Here is a 20,981-nt window from a genome sequence, read left to right on the forward strand (position 1 = left end):
GAGGTTTCCCTGATTCAGCAGCAGCAGAAAAAAAATGCTGGCTTTCTGGGCGATGCTGCCAGTGTGACCTCTAGCTCTTTCAGGAGGTTGAGCATCTAAATAAGCAGCATGTTACAAACTGCTTAATGGCTCAACATAGACCCACTGCATACTTGGAACTGGGACCATGTGTGTGGCTCGAGGCAGTGAATGGCCTTCCTCCACCATGCTGGACTATGTGAAGCAAGCAGGCAGGGCTAACAATGATGCAGCTTAGATTAAGAAGTACTTCTGGTCAGAATAATTACAGATATGCAATAAAAACAAATTCAGATGAAAAAGACCTCTAAATGATACACAGTGTGTTTAAAAAGGTACGTAGGTTTGGGAGAGAGAAAAAAAGGAGTATAGCGAGTCATAAAACGTAAAGAGACAGAGTAAAACAAACATTAAAAAGTAGTACAGTAAAAATAAGTCATGTAAATTGGACTATACACAGAGAGTCTGGATTGTGTAATTATTGTGTTTACTTTGAATTTTTTGACTGTGAAGGAGCTAAGTAACCAATATACATACTTTAAAGGTATCTTGTATTCAAAATTTGGGTCTAAGGATTTGTTGCTTTGGAAAAGAGGTTTTATTTTGTTTCCACAGAGGATAAAAACCTATGAAATTTTTCCAGACTAATGTGGTTTGATGCACCATGAACCTCTGAAAGGTCGCCACATTACTAATAGCTTTAGGCCCAGTTGCTTCTTTCATTTCAAGCATAATGTCTGCCATCTTTTTATATTTCTTTGGGAGCTAAAAACAAGTGAAACTAGTGAAGCAAATCTTATTTACAAGAAGAGTCCTATAATGCATGTTAACTTACCATCTAATCATTTCAACAAAATAATTGCCACAAAAATTTTGTATTTTTATTGATTGCAGAATTTTAGACCACTATTACCACATTAAACAATAAAAGCAACACATAGACAGAAGGACCTCCCACACCAGTGTATGTGTTGGATAAGGCAGAGAAATGATGATACAGAAACACACAGAGCATAAATAGCAGTAATTAGATGTGTCAGGGACCAATTTTTGATTCTGTTTAAGAATATTAATATTGTTCATGAACATCAGCTACATAACTGAGTAATAGTGATCCATGAATAAAATAAGCAATGATAATATATGTAATGATTCAAGAATTGCGATAAGTCACATTTGTATGTATGTGGAATCTTATTTAAATGAAAATATAAGAGGCTTGGGAGATATCTGCTTAAGTGATTTTCACTTAAACACAAAGACCTGAGTTTGGATCTCCAACAACCAATGTAAAAGGCAGGCAAGGCAGTTTACAATTATAATCACAGCACAGGCAAACCAAACACAGGAAGATCACTGCATCTTGCTGGCCTGTCAGTCCCATTTCGGCTGAACTGCCTGCCAAGCTTCAAGCTGAGAAACTCTCTCTCAAAATATAATGTAGAGAGCAATCAAAGAAGACAGCTAGTATCAACCTCTGGCAGTTCTTCCTATGCCTTTCCGTCATCCTACCTTCTTTTTCTCTTGCCCACCCACACAAATATAACCATTAGCAAAACAATGAAACAATTAGTATATGTTTTGTCTTACTTTATAAGGGCCTGTTAATAATAAAGTATAAATGATAAAAAAGGAATAAACAAGAATCTATAAGAAACTTATGATTATCAAGCAATACTTAGGATTATCAAGTTATCATGCATTTCAATAGAGTATTTTATATAACTGAATATAATTATTTACAATATTTCTCAAAAAATTAATTTCTTACTTGATTTTCTACTTTTGTATTTCTTCGCATTTTTATTTCTACTGTAATCCATTAGTCTTTTTGATTTTGGTTCTCTTAGCCAGCTAATGTCAGTCTTGCTGTCATCACACCCACATTCTGTTTCAGTGTCACTAAAGAGTGTTTTCTCATGACTTGCTGACATCTAGAGAGAAAGCCAACAAACATGCCTTAGTACATGTCAAACAGTATCGTAATGCCCAAATATCCAAACAATAAACTAAATGCTGGTGGCTTTGCCAATTTTTCTGTTGCTTGCTTTTTTAGCACTGGTAAGGGTTCAAAAACTCAGGGCCTTTTATATGTCAGGTCAAAGTTCTATCACTTGGTACATCCTTGGATATATTTTTTTATTCCTTTTACATTTCAACCACAGTTCCCCTTCCTACACTTCCTCCTGATGCCCTTGCCTATCACCCCCAAAACAACCCCCATCCATTCCTCCCAAAGGGTAAGGCCTCCCATGGGAAGTCAATAAAGCCTGGCACATTAAATTGAGGCAGGGCCAAGCCCCTCTCCCCTACCCTCAAGGTTGAGCATGGCATCCCACCATAGGGAATGGATTCAACAAGCAAGCTCATGTACCAGGAATAGAACCTGGTTCCACTGACAGGGACCTTTCACATAGACCAAGCTATACAACTATCTCCTACATACAGAGGGCCTAGGTTCTGTTCCATCTAGCTCTACAGCTGTCAGTCTAAAGTTCATGAGTTCCCACGAAGTTTGGTTCAGTCGTCTCTGTAGATTTTTTCCTGTCATATCTTGATCTCCCTAAGACATATAATCCCTCCTCCCTCTCTTTGACTGGATTCCAAAAGAATGGGGTACAGATCTAAACAGAATTCTCAACAGAAGAATCTCAAATGGCTGAAAGACATTTAAGGAACTGTTCAACATCCTTAATCAGGGAAATACAAATCAAAATGATTCTGAGATACCATCTTCCACTTGTCAGAATGGCTAGGATCAAAAAGATACCAAGAACAGCTTATGCTGGAAAGAATGTGGAGTAAGGGGAACACTCCTCCACTGCTGATGGGACTGCAAACTTGCACAGCCACTTTGGAAATCAGTACAGCACTTATCAGAAAATTAGGACTCAATCTGCCTTAAGACCCAGTGATACTACTCTTGGGCATATCCCCAAAGGATGCTTAAATCATACCACAAGGACACCTGCTCAACTATGTTCATAGCAGCATTATTTGTAAGAGTCCAAATCCAGAAACAACCTAAATGCCCCTCAACTGAAGAACGGAGCATTACTTAGCAGTAAAAAGAATGATATCATAAAGTATGCAGGCACACGGATGGAAGTAGAAAAAAAATCATCCAGAGTGACTCAAAGATAAACACAGCATGTATTCACTCATAAATGGATACTAGATGTAAAGCAAAGGATAACCAGACTATAATCCTTGATTATATATATTTTTTTAAATATTTATTTATTATGTATACAATATTCTGTCTGTGTGCATGTCTGCAGCCAGAAGAGGACACCAGACCTCTTTACGGATGGTTATGAGCCACCATGTGGTTGCTGGGAATTCAACTCAGGACCTTTCGAAGAGCAGGCAATGCTCTTAACCACTGAGCCATCTCTCCAGCCCCCTTGATTATATTTTTTAAAGTATTCCATAATTTGTCAATAAATGCAATTTTATTTCTCATACTGTCCTTGATTAGTCAGAGAAATGATGCAGTGAACAAAGTCAATACTGAATTGAAGTCCTCATTTCGACCATTCTTTCACACAAAGACATTGCTCGGCACAGTACGACACAGCAGTCTTAGTTTTCACCATCTCTAAGTCATTTTCTAGTGGGGTATATATTTATTAATATAAATGACCTTTTTCACTTTACACTCATACTAAACTGCATGAAAAATATCATAAGAAAAAATTTAAAACTCTCAGAAAGCCTCCACACAGAGTTGTCTTAAGATTGTCTATGTCATTCTTCTCAATCATGGTTTTCAAAATGCTTTTTCCCAGGTCTTAAACTTGAAGGTACAGATCAAGGCCATCTTCCAAAATAGTTTAGAACATTTTTGTAACTATTAAATAATTTAAAATTTTCTCATTTCACCCCCTGCTAAGGGAGCACGAGTGTCAGTATACATCCTTAATAATCTATATTCTGCATTAAGTGAACTATAAATATCAGTTTGTGGGAAGGTTGAAGACTGAATGATCTTTTGGAAAATCATCAAGGCATTGCTACTCTCTTAGTAATTCCATTTTATCTGTTTTTCTTTGTATCTTTTTTTATGCAAATTACATGTCACCTTTCTTTGGGCCAGCACGTCTACCTTCCGGTTCCTCTTCTATTCCATCCCTTTAGTGTATCCACACTAGTTTGGTCAGATTGTCAACAAATGAAGACAAATTTGAACGATTACATTACATTCTTTCACTGTATTTGTCAATGGGCTCAATATTCTTGGCAGTTGACTTTGAAAGCATAAAGTTGTCAATATCAGATGCAGACTTAGAAGAAAAAGAAGTCTGACTTTATTTTGTATAGTTTGGCTCTTTCACTATGTAGGTTGTGAAGGTGGAGTAAAGAGGGTTTGGAGACAGACTTTATTAACATTTGGACTTGCTCAATCTTAACAGCTATGACCAGAGGTTTCCTGCTCCAGACTCCTTAAAACCTTTCAGTGTTACTTTAATGGTCGCCATCCTCTGTGCTCTGGATTCAAGGTCTAGAAGAAATTCTCAAACATATAGCTAATAAGTTATGATTTGTTCCTCACTCATCTTCATGATTTGAAGGTGAAAAATCCTTATAGCCTCAAATTCATACCTCTGTTATTTCCTCCAGTTTATCGGGTATGCTTTTCCCTCCTATAGATTCCTTGGGCTTTTTCTTGAATGGAATAATTTTTATGATAACCTGAATGTATCATACTATTCTACTCTATTTTTCAGTATCATTTCCCCTCACATGTACACCCATCCAATTGTTAACCTCTCATACAATTACCTCCACTAGTGCTTCCAATACTAGAATCAAAGCCATCTGAAGAGCTAACAATTCGTATCATGGTTTTATATCCATGAAAATTTTAGATTGTTTCTCAAAATTCAATGACACTTTGACAGTGGAATAAGAAAGTTAAGCAGATGGAGCAGGGTCATACTGTACAACAGTTTTAGGTTGTCTCACTTCACAACAAGCCCTAATTCCAACAACAGCAATGCATAGCTAGGCTTTAAACCTTCTATTTCAGTTTTAGGTTTTTATTTTATATCCACCAAAATAATATACAATAAAGATCCTTAATCCATAACAATTTGACAGAGCTACCCATATTTCTGTTTTAAAGTTGTCAGATGGCAATCTCCAGAATTAGCCATGTTCATTGGATTGAAGGGCAAAGCTTTCTTCATTATTCCATGTATGTGTAATACTGTACTTACCTACTTCAGATGAAATATTCAATCCAGGAGCCAAACACAGTAACAAAATTTCACTCTGAACGTGAACTATTTTGCCTGAATACATGTAAGCGCAACTAGAATTACAGATGGTTGTAAGCTCCTTTTTTAGGTGCTAGGAATGGAACTTGGGTCCTCTGGAAGAATAGCCAGTACATTTCTCAACCTCTGAGCCATCCCCCTCCAGCCTTTGAGTATTAATTTTTTAAACACCAACATGTACTTTATTTTCTATTTCAATCACCTCCAGCATTAAAATATTAAAAGAAATACTCCTTTAAAGATGTATTTTTATGTATGTGATGTCTGTGTACCTATGTGTGTGTTAAGCCACATGTGGCAGGCGTCTGAAGAGGCCAGAAGAGTGTCAGACCCTATGGAAATGGAGGTACAGAGGGTTTGTGAACTGTCCAATATGGAAGCTGGGAACCACACTCAGGTCCTCTGAAGAGTACCAAGCGCTCTTAATCACTGAGCTGAACTTCCTCTCTAGCCCAAGAAACACTGGTTTATATTGGCATATATCACATGTTATAACTTACTCTTTTATTTTTTGTTTTGAAAGGAGAGTCATGTTCATCATGATTCCTTACACCTACCCTGGAGAGAAACAAAAATATGCATTAATTTAAAAACTGTATCACAACTGTTTTCTTTAGATGGGGCTGGAGAGATGGCTCAGTGGTTAAGAGCACTGGCTGCTCTTCCAGAGGTCCTGAGTTCAATTCCCAGCAACCACATGGTGGCTCACAACCATCTGTAATGAGATCTGGTGCCCTCCTCTGGCATGCAGGCATACATGGAGGCAGAATATTGTATTCATTATAAATAAATCTTTAAAAAAAAAGACTGGGAAATTACTTCTAAGTTTTCAAATTTAACTCTCACTAATTTATATCACTAGTTGTGTAATTATGCCAGATTATCCTTTCTGATCCATTGTTTAAAAATAAGTTCAAATAAACATTTTTCAATTCTATGATCTAAGTCATAATATTCAAATTACCGATTTTTCTATATTGAATTTAGAAATAAGTGCTGGAGTAATAATCACAGCTAGAGTAATCATGACTGTAGAATTTTAATCTACTCCTTTTATATGTCAAAAACTCAGATTAGGGAAGATTTTTATTTAAAGACAGTAAATGTCAATGTGACCTACTGATTTATAGTCTTAAAGAAACGTACAACTTTACTGATTTCTCCATACTGGCTTCTCTAGCTGTAGCTTGAAATTCTTGGATCTATATGGAAATAAACAGGAAGAAGAAAGAAAAATACTATGTTAAAATAAGTGAAATGTAAAGAAAAAAATGAACATATCAAAATCTAGTTTCTCCAACTTCAGAGAACAAGAATTGTTATTAAAATCGACTTTCCATAGTATTGATAAAGCTAAACCAAGTCCATAAAAGTAGACTGACAGTAAAAGAAATGAGAATGTATTATCACAGTGAGGACCAGTGCTTTTCTGTGACAATACATTATGGTAAAAATCTCTTACATTCTAAGAAACTAGAACACTTGCTAGACCTCACTGTTACAATTAATACACACTGATGTCACTTAGGACTGTTAACCTATAGCATACTCAATCTTTTTTTTTTTTACCAGCCTTTAAGAGAATAATGTAATAACCAACTTTATTGCCTTAGATTTCCCATGTAACCAACTTCTCCAACCTAAGTAAGGTATAGCTGTAATCTTAATTTATGTACCCTGCCATGACCCTAACCCAGAATAATGCATGAATACTCTAACATTTGGTGAAGACAGCAAAAATACAGGTTGAAAGCAATATCATAAAATATCCACCACAAACACTGAACATAACATCTTGTTAACAATAATGTTTTTGGGGTCAGTTAAACTCAGTAACTGAATCCCTTGTCAAACTCTGTTACAGACTCTGCAAAATATCCCTCATTCCTTCCCCATATGAAGCTTTCTGTGCTGTTCAATATATGCAGACAAAAGCCTTGTGTTAAGGACACAGACACACAGAGAGACAAAGACGGACAGATTCACAAGACAACCTTCAGGCAGGCAAGGATTCAGACTCATACAGACAGAGGGAGATGGAATACATAGGGAGAACAAAGCAAAGAACTTAAATTGAGGTTTGCTCTTATTTAACCAAGAGGGAGGGCTTTGGTTTCTTTTGTTAATGGAACACCACATTTTTGGTGACTTAGAGTTTCTTATTAATGCATTCAAACAGAGCATAGTTTTCTTTAAAGAACAAGTCTAAAGCAGTATAATGCCTCAGTTATTCATTTGTCTCATTTTTTTTAAATCAGGGGGAACACTACCTAGATATACCTATGCTTGGTATACCAATAAACCATTTAATATTTTAAACATTGTATCTCTATCTCAAGATGGCATCTCAAATATAACTGCATATAGCTGCAAAATGACTACAGAAGAACTAAGAACTAAGTCAGTGATTTCCAGCTTACGCCAAGTTTTATGACAGGTTCATCAGTGCCATTCAAGCTGAAATTATATACATCATTCCTGGGGAAAACAAGAGACTACTGTTAGTATCAACTACATAAAGAAATTCAGTTTCTTCAAATAAACACTTAAGAAAACTTACAGTGGACATTTGGAAGTAACATTAACAAAAGTCGTCTTCAGTTTTCTGTAACTTTTTCTCTGAACCTTTTCAAAAATACAAAAGTTCACATAAAAATGTTTAGATATGAGATTACTAATTGCATCAGACAGGTCACAAGTGTAAGAGTTTTAAATTGTGACACATTTCCTAGTTGTGCTCTCAGTAATATAAATCTAGCATTTGTAACATTTTTCTCAATAAAAATGAGTCAACTGAATAAAAATTAAGAAAACCATTGTCTCTTCAAGATTTTTTTATTGATTTTATTGAGCTCTACATTTTTCTCTGCTCCTCTCTCCTCCCCCTCCCCTCTCCCATCAACCCTCTCCCACTGTCTCCATGTTCCTAATCTACTCATGAGAAGTAGAAATTTACTCATGAGAAGTAGAAAAAGACAAGATCTACGCACTTCTCTCTTAGGGTCCTCATTGTTGTCTAGGTTCTCTGGGATTGTGATCTGTGGGCTTGTTTTCTTTGCTTTATGTTTAAAAACCACTTATGAGTGAGTACATGTGATAACTGTCTTAATGGATAAGGAAAATGTGGTACATTTACACAATGGAGAATTCTTTTTAGAAGAAACTAGCAAGCCATTTTTTGTCTCCACTTTGCAGAGACTAAAGTAGGTTTCTGAACCAGAACAGAACATGTATATTTTGGAAAGTAAACAAGCTAGTATTTAAATGTAATGAAAGGATTAGCACAAACATCCTATAAGGCAGAAAAAATTACACCAGAGTAGCATAACAGTAAGATAAGAATCAGAGATCAGATCCTTGATTTGATAAATTAAGTAACTATGTAAACAACAAAAACTAAAACAAATTATAAATGGTAAATCAAAGAGATCTGTATTTTAAGCCTGTGTAAACAGTAAATATTTTAACAAAATCAAGATTTTAGTATTTGTCAGGACAAGACAGAATAAGCTAGGAAGACAGAACCACATCCACAGACAAGAGGCCGTGATAGACTGATTGTAGACTAAAAACCATGGACCCAAAGGTGAATGTACTAGGATCCATATTTGAAACAATTTTCGTGGTTTAGGGGATGCACCTAGTGTCTCAGGAATGGTAGGCAAGTGCTAGCCACCACTGAGGTGATAATCTTAGTTGCCAACTTTTGAGACAAGGTCTCAGGAAAAGTCACCTAGGCAGGCCCTGTACTTGCAATCCCCCCTGCCTTAGCTTTCTGGGTAACTGAAATTACAGGAGTGCATCATGTGGCCCAGCTTAAAAAGAACATTCTTTGAAAAACAAAGTAACTTGTGACTAAATTTGTCAGTGTTATATGTTAGTGTTACAATTCATTTCAGTATTCTGTAACTTTAAATCTAATACCATCTTTATTAATATTTTAGTGCTTACAATCAAATATTAAGTATGACTATGTAGCGTTTGGTTAAGTAGCACATACCTTATTGAATTGTAGGTCAGATTTCTTTGACAAATCACTATTAAAAAAGATACAGTATTTAAGGAGCACTTAACAGCAAAATATTCTTCATAAATACAATCAATATATACTAAAACACATTAACATTAACTATGCCAAAAATGGCTACCAACACAAACCTAAAATGAAATCTCTAATTAGTCTGATAGTTTTACAATCTCACAGTAAATTGTAACTATTACAGTAAAATCTAAGTTGTATCAATAATATAAAAGGAAGTGCTTAACAGTATAAAAGGTATAGTTATGCAGGAAAATACTTTATTATTTTATAGGATTAGAGTGAATTGAAATGTGAATGAATAGTCTCACAGCTCATAAATTGATATTTTAAGAATCAGCTTTTAAAAATATTACAAACAGGAATTATTAGTTAACACAGTATTTCAGCTCACAGACACACCCTGTACTTCATTAAGAAATGCAGTTTTAGCACACTTAGCTTTAGTCATTACTAGGTTCCATAAATAAAAATCCTAAGATGTTTATGTCTTGCAGATTTCTCTCTGAATGCCACACTGTACTGTCTCAGAATGTATGACACTTTATATAGTATAATACAGTACTGGAATGCTCTATGTTACATAATTTAAATAGCTACCATTGATAAAAAGCTATTAGTAATTATTTTCTACTAGAAAGAGACATTATCCAAACATGTCCATAAAACATTTCCCATACTATGCAAGCCAATTTAGTTGCATCTGTCAAAAATACTTGTCTCAATATATGAATATACCTGCCAGTCAGAGCTTCATTTAATTTTCTTGTAGACTTCATGCCATCATTTGGGTTGTACCTCTTATTAATTTGGCTTATCAAGGAGTCTGCTGCATCAGTAAATCCTTTCCCTTTTGACTTTTCTCTCTGAAACAATTATAAGTTACTTTAAAACTATTACCTAACTTTTAAGGGAAAATAAATGCTGAAAGAACGTTTAGGAAATATGATTCTACAGAGACCTACAAAACAATGAGTGGTCAGAAATTATTTAAAGTCTAGACTTTATACAGCAATCAAAATCATTCCATATACAGAGAGCTATGTTGAATGCTTCTTACATATTTTTAGATGTTATTATACATGAAAATAAAATGCTAAAGGGAAAAGACAGTTCTTTGAAAAGATCAGTAAAACTGGCAGCATTACAGCAAAGTTAACTAAGGATTAAAACAAAAGGATGTAAATTGCTAACACCAGTAATGAAGAGGCCATCGCTTTTAATCACAAGCACATTAGGATAATTATTGAGCTCCATGTCCATAACACTGGTAACAAACAAGATGGAATAATTCCCTGAATGATGCAATTTTTAAAAACTCAGGCAAAGAGAAATGGGATTATTTGAAAACACCTATATTTATGGATCCAATCAGTGGTAAACCTTACAAAACAAAAGGCACCAGCAGACCCAGGTGGGTTTACTAGTGAGGCCATTTAAGAAAGAAATTATATAAATTTCTCCCTAATATATCCTAGAAGGCACAGAACAAAACATCACAAAAACAGGAAAACTAGCCAGTAGCTAGCAAATCATATCCAATAATGTCAGAAAAGAACTGCACACCAGAAACAAGTAGTACTTACTCCTGGTATGCAAGACTGTCAAATTTTAAAACTCAATGCCTATCATCTCTCACCTCAGCCTGAGGGAGGAAAGTCCTATCAACAGATACACATGAAGCATCTTAGGATGATTTAAAACTTAAATAACCTCAGCAAATTAAGAATAGAAGGGGATTTGCACATTAGATATGACTCACATATTGTAGTGTACACATGAAACACCTTCCTGAAAGGCTCGTGTGTTGAAGGCTTGGCCCTAGCTAGTGACACTCCTGAGAGTGGTGTTAACCTCATCAATGGATTACTTTATTGATAAGTTCATAGTTGAATGGGTTCGGAGGTAGGGGATGCCTTGATGTAAAAAGGCAATCACCCAGGAATAAACCTTTGATGGGTATAACTTGTCCTCAGCCCCTTCCTTCCTCCTGCCTTCCTTTCCGTTCTTCTTGGCCACTATGAGGCAAATAGTTTTGTAATACCATGTGTTCTCTGCTTAAGAGACCACAGACTGTCTTTTAAACTATGAAGGAAGATAAGCCTCTACAAGTCTCTTCCTCAGGTATTTGGATCACAATAAAAGAAAAGTTAACATCTATTTAAAATAATTATGAAGCTGAGACATGACTCAGCAGTTAAGAGCACTAGTTGCTCTTTCTGAGGACCTGGGTTCAGTTCAAAGCAAGCACATGGCACATCACAACCATGTATAAGCCTAGTTCCAGGGATTACACACCTTTTTCTGACCTTGAAGGACAGTGAATGTATGTGGTCATATTCATACATGCAGGCAAAACACTTAAACACTTGTTTTTTAAAACTTCAAAATTACAAAACAAGTTATAGCTATCATCAAACTTAATGGTGAGAAGCTAGATCTCTTTTAATATGAGAAGATTTTGCCTCTCATCGCTTGGTTTTAAAAAAACATAATGAAAGCCTAGATAACTCAATAAGCAATGAAAGAATTAAAATTTCATAATTACAAAACCCCTAAAAATATACAATAAAACTTGTAAAAACTAACAAACAGTAAAGTGGAAAGATGCAAAATTAAAACAAAAGTCAATACACAAGAGAAATACTACATGACTCTGATAAAAAAAAATCCAAGAAAATCCAAAAGATATTCCATATACATTTTATAGAGTATTGTCAAAGTTGAGACTTAACTTCATGGCTTTAATGTAATCCCAGAAAGCCATTTTGTGTTAGAAATAAACTCAACCTCAAAAGTTAATGATAGCAATAGGCAAAAGGGAGAACCGACATTGCTTTATTTCCATATTGCTTTATTTCCAGACTATTAAAAGTTGCAGTCAAGACAGGACTGAAATGCCAACACATGCAAAAGATCAATACCACAGCCATCAAGAACCTAGAATTAGATTCCCCTCAACACAAAATAGAGAGGGGAAAAAAGACCAAAAACAAACAAACAAAAAAACAAAAACCAGTTCAGAGAATTAGACAGTCTTTTCACTAGTATCAGATCCAAAAGAAACTGGCTAACTCCTCCAGGCTCATTCAGTCAGTACTTGTGTCTTTTCTTAGCTCTTCTCACCCAAGCCTCTACCCTAAAACACTGCTGACATTTAGGCCAAACACCCTTGGCCCACTCTCTTTGCTCTTTTTAGTCTTCTTTTTCTTCCTCTCTCACCCTCCTCCCCTTTGCTCAAAGCCATGTTTGTTCTACCCCTTTCTCTTCCTGCTCTAAGACTTCCAGATTTCTCTGGTTGTACTCTCCCTTGTATCTACAATAAAACCTTCCCCTCCACCATACCTTGGAGCAGTCACAGTCTTGTCCTCACTATATAATATCATGCTAGAATACACTGAACAAGCATATAGTAAACAGAACCTTTGCTCTGCACAAACAGTTAAAACAGATCACAGACCTAATTGTAAACCACAGAATAAAAGACACCATGTAAGATAATCTACATGAATTGTGTTTGGCAGTACCTTTTCATATAGAATCTTAACATGCCAAACACAGAGAATGGCAAAATAAATAAAAGCTCCTCTAAATCATGATTTTAAGAAATTTCAACTGAAAACACCACTCCATGCTAAAACGAAAATCCCTGATAGCACTAAGTACTAGCAAGCATGTAGCATAATTCTAATTGCTGATACAGATGCAAACTAATACTATTGCTTTAGAAGACTTTGACAAACTCTAAATATTCAAACAATGTGATCCAGTCATCAAGAATAGGTAGAAAAAACAAGAATTCTTCAATGGAAAAATTCAATCTCTTGATGGTATAAAAGCACAACAATGTATAATGCAAATCTTAATATAAACTACAGACATGAATTAATAATGCCACATCTCTATAAAGTGTACCATTTAAGATGTTATTAAAGGGAAATGGAAACAAAAGTTTATGAGAAATTTCTCTTACTCATTTCACTGTAACCATAAAACGTTTCCTAAATGAGTGTCTAGGAAAATTGCTGAAAAATTAAGACTACAAAGAATTATCATCACTGTATTTGAGAATTTTTTTTAATTTCACATTTTAACCACAGTTCTCCCTCCTCCCTCTCCACCTGCTCCCATTGGCTTCCCCCCCCCCCAACCCACTCCCTCATTCACTTCTCCCAAAGGGTAAGAGCTCCCAGGGGGAGTCTGGCACATTAAGTTGAGACAGAACTAAGCCCCATCCCCCTGCATTAAGGCTGAGTGAGCAAGGCATCCCACCACAGGGAATGGGTTGCAATGAGCTAGCTCATGCACCAGGGATACAGCCTGGTCCTACTGACTGGGACACCTGGAAACAACCTGGATGCTGCTCAACTGAAGAATGGATAAAGAAAATATGGTACATTGACAAAATGGAGTTATTACTCAGCTTTAAAAAACAATGACATTAAGAAATTTGCAGGCAAATGAATGGAACTAGAAAAAACCATCCTGAATGAATGTAACCCATACTCAGAAATACAAACATGGTATGAACTCACTCATAAGTGGATATTAAATGAAAAGGAAAGAGTAACCAGGCTATAATCCACAGACTCAGAGAGGCTAGGTAACAAGGAGGACCCTAAGAGGGACACATGGATCACTCTGGGAAGAGAAATTTTATGAGATTTCCTGGATAAACTGGGGGTGAAGAGGGCGGTAGAGGGGAGGGGATGGGGGATGACAACACAAGGGAATGTGATAGTAGAGGAGGGGAGGGGTGAAGTGGGAGAGCAATGAAAGGGATATCTTGATAGAGAGCCACTATGGGGTTAGGAAGAAACCTGGTGCTAGGAAATTCCCAAGAATCTACAAGACGACGCCAGTTAAGACTCCTAGCAATAGTGGAGAGGGAGCCTGAACTGGCCTTCCCCAGTAATCAGATTGTGACTATCCCAACTGTCATCACAGAGCCTTCATCCAGTAACTGATGGAACCGATACTGAGATCCACAACGGAGTACCAGACCAAACTCTGGGAATCCAGTCAAAGAGAGGGAAGAGGGGAAAATGTAAGCAAGGGAGGTCAAGATCATGACGGAGAAAACTCATGAACTCTAACAGCAGCTGTGGAGCCTCCATGGGACTGAACAGTTGTGAAGATAAGTTAGTTTTTAAAATTCTAACAGTACTTAAATAGCTAAGGTCTGTTCATTTTATATTTCTTTCTGGGTTCAACTCTATGTATTTAGAAACTAATAAAAAGTATGTTAATCATTTTAAAGTCTGTGTTTTTATAAATAAAGGAAGTTATCACTATCCCTTCTTAGCAGAAGATGTGTTACTGGCTTAATAAAATGTGACAAAACTGAATCTCCCTGAAAACAGTATATGACTTCAGATCTTCCAGAACAGGAGAGCCTTGAGTCTTACTGAATTACAGAGGTGCTATTGTTCTGTGCGGATCTAATAAACAGAAGGCAGTCAGACAGATGACTATAGGAGACTGATCCACCACAGAAAGGGCAGGAAATGCTGTGTAACGACACAGGAAAGAGTGCTATTAGGAAAAAAATAGCAAGCTGATTTAAAGAAACCTAACTTAGAAAATATGTTATGTTACATTTTTGACATTATGATAAATACTTGAGAGAACTTAAAAGAATAAGAGTTATGTTTTTTCCTCATGATTTCAGAGACTGTAGTTCACAGTCCCTTTGGCCTTGTCACTTTAGGCATGAGGTGAGGCTGAAAATCATGGCCACTTATAGAAAAGCAGCATTGTGAAACACTAATTCAATTTACACTTTCAGAGGGATAGAGAAAAAAGAAATCAAGAGTTTATTCACACATACTTACATGCTTGTTCCAAAGGGCTATGTTAGGAGGTAAATGAGGAGCTTAAGGAAGCATCTAGTAACTGAATTATCCATGTCAAGTCTATGGCAATATGTTAAGACTCTCTTAACGGTAAGCACTCTATGGGTGTGTAAGAAATGAATACAGCCAACACTCACCACTGGCATTTCTTTTAGTGCACATGAGTTAAGTTCAGAAGTCAGTTCTTTCCTTGATTTTGTACTTCTCCTCATGCTTTTTCTAGAAGGACTTTTATCACAAAGAGTAGCATCCACATCTTTTGACAATACACATGTCTTCTTATAGATGAGTGATTCTTCCGTTTTCTTATTTAGGAGTACTGATTTATAAGAAGTTTCAGATTCAATATGCCAATCACTCTGCTTAGTGTTTTCAGAATTTTTCTTTTGTGAATGTTTAGAATGATTTTGTTCTTGATTGTTTCTTTCACAAACTTCTGCTTCATCTGAATTGTTACACTTGAATACATCTTTCTTGTATTTTACCCTATGTGTTTCTTCAGAATCATCATCAAGTAATTTTTGTTTAGTGCATTTTTTGTTGACAGTGTCTACTAAAAGAATAAGAAAGTCTTTTAGAATGAGTTTATAAGGTAACCTCTAAACTTTATTGTGTTTACCTGAATACTACTGCATTAACAGATAAGACTATTTTCACCTTGGATAAAAGTGTGTCCTGGTAAAGTACGGGCTCTCTGGTTATTGCAGAGTTTGATGGTTGTTACAGGTGTCCAACATGCCCATTTGGAGTGTGCTGTATTTTTAGAGATGTCCATAACACCAGGTAATCTAGAAAAAATAGTATTTGTTCAATATATTATCAAATACAAGTGCATGACTCTTTAAGACACGATGTTTATATACAGTCAATGTTTCTGAGAACATTGTTAAATGTGGAAAACTTTTATAGCATGTGAAATTATATAACTGATAAGATTAAAAATACTAGAAAAGTATCATGATGTCACTACACTGCTATATTCCTAAATACATCTTTCATATCCTAATCTATCTTATTGTAAATTTAAACTAAGGTAAAACTTTCCACACTAGTACTGCAAAGATCTTACAGCTCCTTCATATGGAAAGAATAAGACAGCTTCTTTCTTATTGTTCCATCATAGCTATCAATAATGTTATGACTGACATTGCATTCTAATAGAAAGGCCTTTCTTTCAAATCTGTTAAATTTAATTCACCCAAAATATGAATATATGTTAAGGGATCTGATAGATTCTCTTATACTCACGCAGACTCATCTGTTTTCACTGCACATACATCAGAAAAATTGTCCTCAATTTCATCTAAATAAAACAAAACCATAATAGTCACTTTTTCATGCAGTTAGAAGAATGAAGTGTGAATATAATCCTATATAAATGGACATTTTTGCCCTCCTCCCTCTCTGACTCAAACTTCCCAGGAGCAGAGGTTATATAGTCTATTTTCTCATCACACTGACATTTCTTTATATAATGTCGGCAGTTATTATAAACTTATTTCCAAATTAATGAAAGCCACTGGGGTTAAGAAGACTAAAAAGGGCTCACTTGTTCTTTTTCACTCCCACCCATCTACATGGTCACACATGCACACATGTATACATATACAACTGCATGCACACAGACTTGTATGTGCACACTTGTATACACATGCACATGTGCATGTGCATACTACACACACACACGTGCGCACATGCAGACACTTTTGCAGCTGCATTCACAGTGACTAAAATTAATCTTAAATTAATCCACAAAAGTACTTACTGAAATTTTGGTCTAGGGATTCATTGTCTTCATTTTCTTTGTTTTCTACAACTTTAGTAGTTTTGTCATGCTATCAAGAGGAAACATGTAAATACACATTAAGATATTATATGAATTCAGCTTTTTAAAGACCAATAAGGTTTGGAAAAAATTTAAGGTTGCCTCTGTATGAAAGTTAGGTGGTATACACATTTCATGAACATTATGCACACATTCTAAGACCATCATTGCCTGATCTTGAAATGCACCAAAGCCCAACTTTCACTGTAGACATGAAGACATAAGAGCCCACAAATTTTCTAATCTCATCTCAGAGTTACTACACTTAAGACTAATAATGATTTCTGAAATCTCCACGTATATCTTTCTTGTTGCTGTTGACTTCATACCCTATTCTCTTTTACTAAAGTAAAAAGAGCTGAAACTTATTAAAATTTAATTGCTCATTAAAATTTTTTGAGCACTTTCCAGATAATTCTTTTCCCAAATCAATATTTCTTCCTATAGCCACAGATTCATCCTAGGTCAAGATTAAAAACAATCCAACAAACAAAACCCTAATATCACAATCAGCAAAGTACATTGCCTAGCTGCAGATTTTTTTTTTTTTTTTTTGGTTTTTCGAGACAGGGTTTCTCTGTGGGTTTTGGAGCCGGTCCTGGAACTAGCTCTTGCAGACCAGGCTGGTCTCGAACTCACAGAGATCCGCCTGCCTCTGCCTCCCAAGTGCTGGGATTAAAGGCGTGCGCCACCACCGCCCGGTTCCCTAGCTGCAGATATTTTACCTTGCCCTTAGTTGTCCTCTTTGGGATGCCAGTCATCACACAATACTCAGAACCATGCCACAAAATTAGAAAAATAGTGACTTTATTAACAAGCACTTATACTACACTATTTAAACCATTACTTTGACAATAGCTTGTAATTTATTCAACTCTTATGCCATTCATCTTTCTGCACACACTAATAGCTTTCATCTTTGGAGCTAGGCTCCTGTTTCTTCATTGGGTTCTTACTGCATCCTATGCGTTCATCTGAGGATGCTTATGCTTTAACCGTAAGGCAGTCGTATTAATCCGTCTAACCCCATGCTAGACTTTCAAGACACTTAAAGACACTCCACTACAATCTCACATTCTGTATTAGTCTTCTCACAGCAGACAGAAGTTTGTATAATAAAAAAGAATGACAGAAACTTCCTTTTTCTTAGTAATGTGTGAAGTTTCAGGTACAGTGAAACAGGTACTTCAGAATTTTAATGAAAGCACATGCCAGAAGAACCCTTTCAAAGATTACTGGTATTTAGAAAAACATGTCATTTTCTAAATATTGTACTTTGAAAAAAAGGCAGCTCAGTATAAATTTCTAAGATAACTTTTTAAAATTTATTTGAACACAAAGTATCCTTACTTTGTCTCTAATATTCCATCTGTTTCTTCCATCAGATTGTCTAGATTTGAGTGACACAGCACAATCCACTTCTCTTTCTGATGTTTTAGAAACATCAGCTTTTTCAGCAGAAGTTATTGCTTGCAGTGGTGCCCTACTTCTTCTTTGGGGTGTTGCTAAAGGAACAAAGATAACACAAGCTATTTTTCCTGTTGTTACAGAGGTGACTTTCAGATGAGGAAGGTAAGAGGTGGAAGTTCTCAGGACATTCCTAGGTTTCTGGCAACTAAGTGAACACTATGACATTTAATACAAGGAGAAAAAAACATCAGGAAAGATACAAAGAATTATTAAATCAGATACTACTCATTTGAGAAATCTGTCATGCACAGGGCTGTTACCCAGAGTGTAACAAGATTTTTTTGGACTTGAAGCTTATTAAGTTGTCATCAGAGCAACTACTACTAGAATGTGCCAGGTACCATATGTCAATATTTTACAACATTATTTGTTGCATGAATGGTTTTTATGTAATCCTGTACCCAAACTGATGAGGTATTTTGGCTCCACAGGTTGGAAAATAAATTGATTCTGAATTTAGAGGATACTGTGTGTCAAGTACAAAGCTGGTAGTAAAGAACTAAATCCAAGAAACCTGATGACTCCAACACGGTTTCTAATCACTATGTTATAATGCCTTCTGCTTAAATTATGATAAATTATTAACATAATATTAATATTTTAATATTTGTTTAAGTCAATACCTTTTCTTCTAAGATACCGTGATTTATATTTTTATCAATTTTATATCCAGAACTTCCCTGAATAAAAATTCCTCCCCTAAAATACTTGCTATAATCTTTTAAGAGTGTTTTACACTTACATGTGTTGATTAAGAGTATTGGACTTCTCACTGTGTATCTATCTGCATCGGGAACTATCATTGATGCTTCAGACATTTTCTTTCTGCAAGGTGTAGTTATCTTAAACCACAAGAAAAGCCACAATAAAAATATATTCTGTTTAAACATTAACTATCCTGCAATTTTAGTCAGAGTTTTGCTTGACTACATGCAAAATGTGAAGTATTTTTAAGTAATTACAATTGTCCCACAAATTTCTTTGTTTTAAGCTAACTTACTTAAATGGTTTTATCTTCATGTTTGGTAATGACAAAAATGTTTTAGAATATTTATAGATCACTGGGCTTACATAATATAGTACCTTTGTAAGTTAAAAATATTTTATAGATATTTATTGATGAATAACTTGTGATTTCCAAGAAGATAATGTTTGCACATTTAGGTATTTAAGACTACTTTGAATGCTTTCAAAATGTTAAGAATTTTCCAGTATTTTTCCTCATCTACTATCATTTAAAGTAACAGGAATTCAGAGCCACCAATTATAATAAAGGTTTGTATTACCCCACATCACTAAAAGTAACAGAAATTGGTAAGTAGAAGTAGGGAATACAACAGGGGACACAAGTTTCAGAGAATGCCACATAAATAAGATGGCTCAAAGTAAAAAAAAAAAAACAACAAAACAATAAAAAAACCTCAGGACTGTTTAAGGTTGTATTTTATGTTAAAACCAAAGCAAAGATATGACAGAAAAAAACATAAGTAGGAAAAAGTAACTCATCTATCTATCTCCAATTTAGAATGTCCAAGTGTACAATATAACAAACATGACTTGCTAAATAAAATAATTGCTTCTGTTTGCATTTGTAAAAGATGGGACAAAAACTGAAATGCTACATCAAGGCAACATTGTATCTATCTATTCTAGGTACCTTTGCTCCATTTCCTTCAACAGTGGAGTTTAGTAAAGTAACTCAACACCATATTTACCTCATCCTGGCTGCTTGTTCTGTCTTCCTGCTTGCTGATGTTGTCTTCTGTTGGATTTTCAAGTCTCTTCTGAAGGTTAGGTTTCTCTTTTAGATGAACAAGGTCTTCTTTGACTGGAGATGGTTGACTTTCTGGCACTAGAATCTGAATTTAAAATGCAGAAAATTCTATCTTAAAAAAGAAACTACAAAACAAATGCATCTCTCAAAAACCACTGTACTTTGGCAAAGCTTCTGCCCCCTCACATTCACACTATCTTCCCTTACTAGGCATTTTCTAAGTTTCACAAAATGACCCAACAAAAAACAGTCACCTTTGCAAATAAGCTCTGACACTTACAGTTCTCATTTTTAAAATTAGTAAATTATAGTTTTCAATAATTATTTACTTCTATAATGAAATTATAACTAAAATGTCTTATTACAGAATTATTTATATTTAGACCATTTGCTTTCCACATAATCACCCTCTAAAATAAACTTTACCACTGTAATTTTATTTAGCGTTAAAAAAAAAAATCAAGTCAGAGACATACCTGTGATCCAATTGCATCAAAAAGTATATGAATAGATGTTTTGGCAACTGAAACACCTTGTTTTCTGGTAAATTCCTAAAATTCAGAATTCAAAGTGATGCCATTTTCTTCCTATTTCATGCATTTATTTCCTACCCATTTTCTCCCACAACCACCAATTATTCCCAAATCATTACTATACATACATGGTCTAACTTAAGAACACACCCATTACTTAGCACTATCCGGTCTTAAGTTTTCTA

The 20,981-nt window shown here is 35.3% G+C and overlaps 1 protein-coding gene across 1 annotated transcript in view; it reads right to left on the bottom strand.

The window, feature by feature from the left end:
• Positions 1-20,981, bottom strand: part of Sycp2 (synaptonemal complex protein 2) — a 47,953-nt gene that overhangs the window by 11,098 nt on the left and 15,874 nt on the right. The window contains exons 15-29 of the mRNA XM_050152929.1: positions 20,740-20,814; positions 20,205-20,348; positions 19,232-19,331; positions 18,370-18,524; positions 16,960-17,029; positions 16,443-16,497; positions 15,852-15,982; positions 15,332-15,744; positions 10,078-10,205; positions 9,301-9,337; positions 7,861-7,925; positions 7,721-7,778; positions 6,447-6,502; positions 5,801-5,858; positions 1,790-1,952 (exon numbers count right to left, since the gene is read on the bottom strand). Coding sequence (XP_050008886.1) covers positions 1,790-1,952; positions 5,801-5,858; positions 6,447-6,502; positions 7,721-7,778; positions 7,861-7,925; positions 9,301-9,337; positions 10,078-10,205; positions 15,332-15,744; positions 15,852-15,982; positions 16,443-16,497; positions 16,960-17,029; positions 18,370-18,524; positions 19,232-19,331; positions 20,205-20,348; positions 20,740-20,814 — 1,708 coding nt within the window. The remainder of the gene's footprint in view (positions 1-1,789; positions 1,953-5,800; positions 5,859-6,446; positions 6,503-7,720; positions 7,779-7,860; positions 7,926-9,300; positions 9,338-10,077; positions 10,206-15,331; positions 15,745-15,851; positions 15,983-16,442; positions 16,498-16,959; positions 17,030-18,369; positions 18,525-19,231; positions 19,332-20,204; positions 20,349-20,739; positions 20,815-20,981) is intronic.

This window comes from Alexandromys fortis, unplaced genomic scaffold (genome assembly GCF_014885135.2).
Source record: "Alexandromys fortis isolate MF-2015 unplaced genomic scaffold, M_Fortis_MF-2015_v1.1 scaffold_81, whole genome shotgun sequence".
NCBI classification, from domain to species: Eukaryota; Metazoa; Chordata; class Mammalia; order Rodentia; family Cricetidae; genus Alexandromys; species Alexandromys fortis.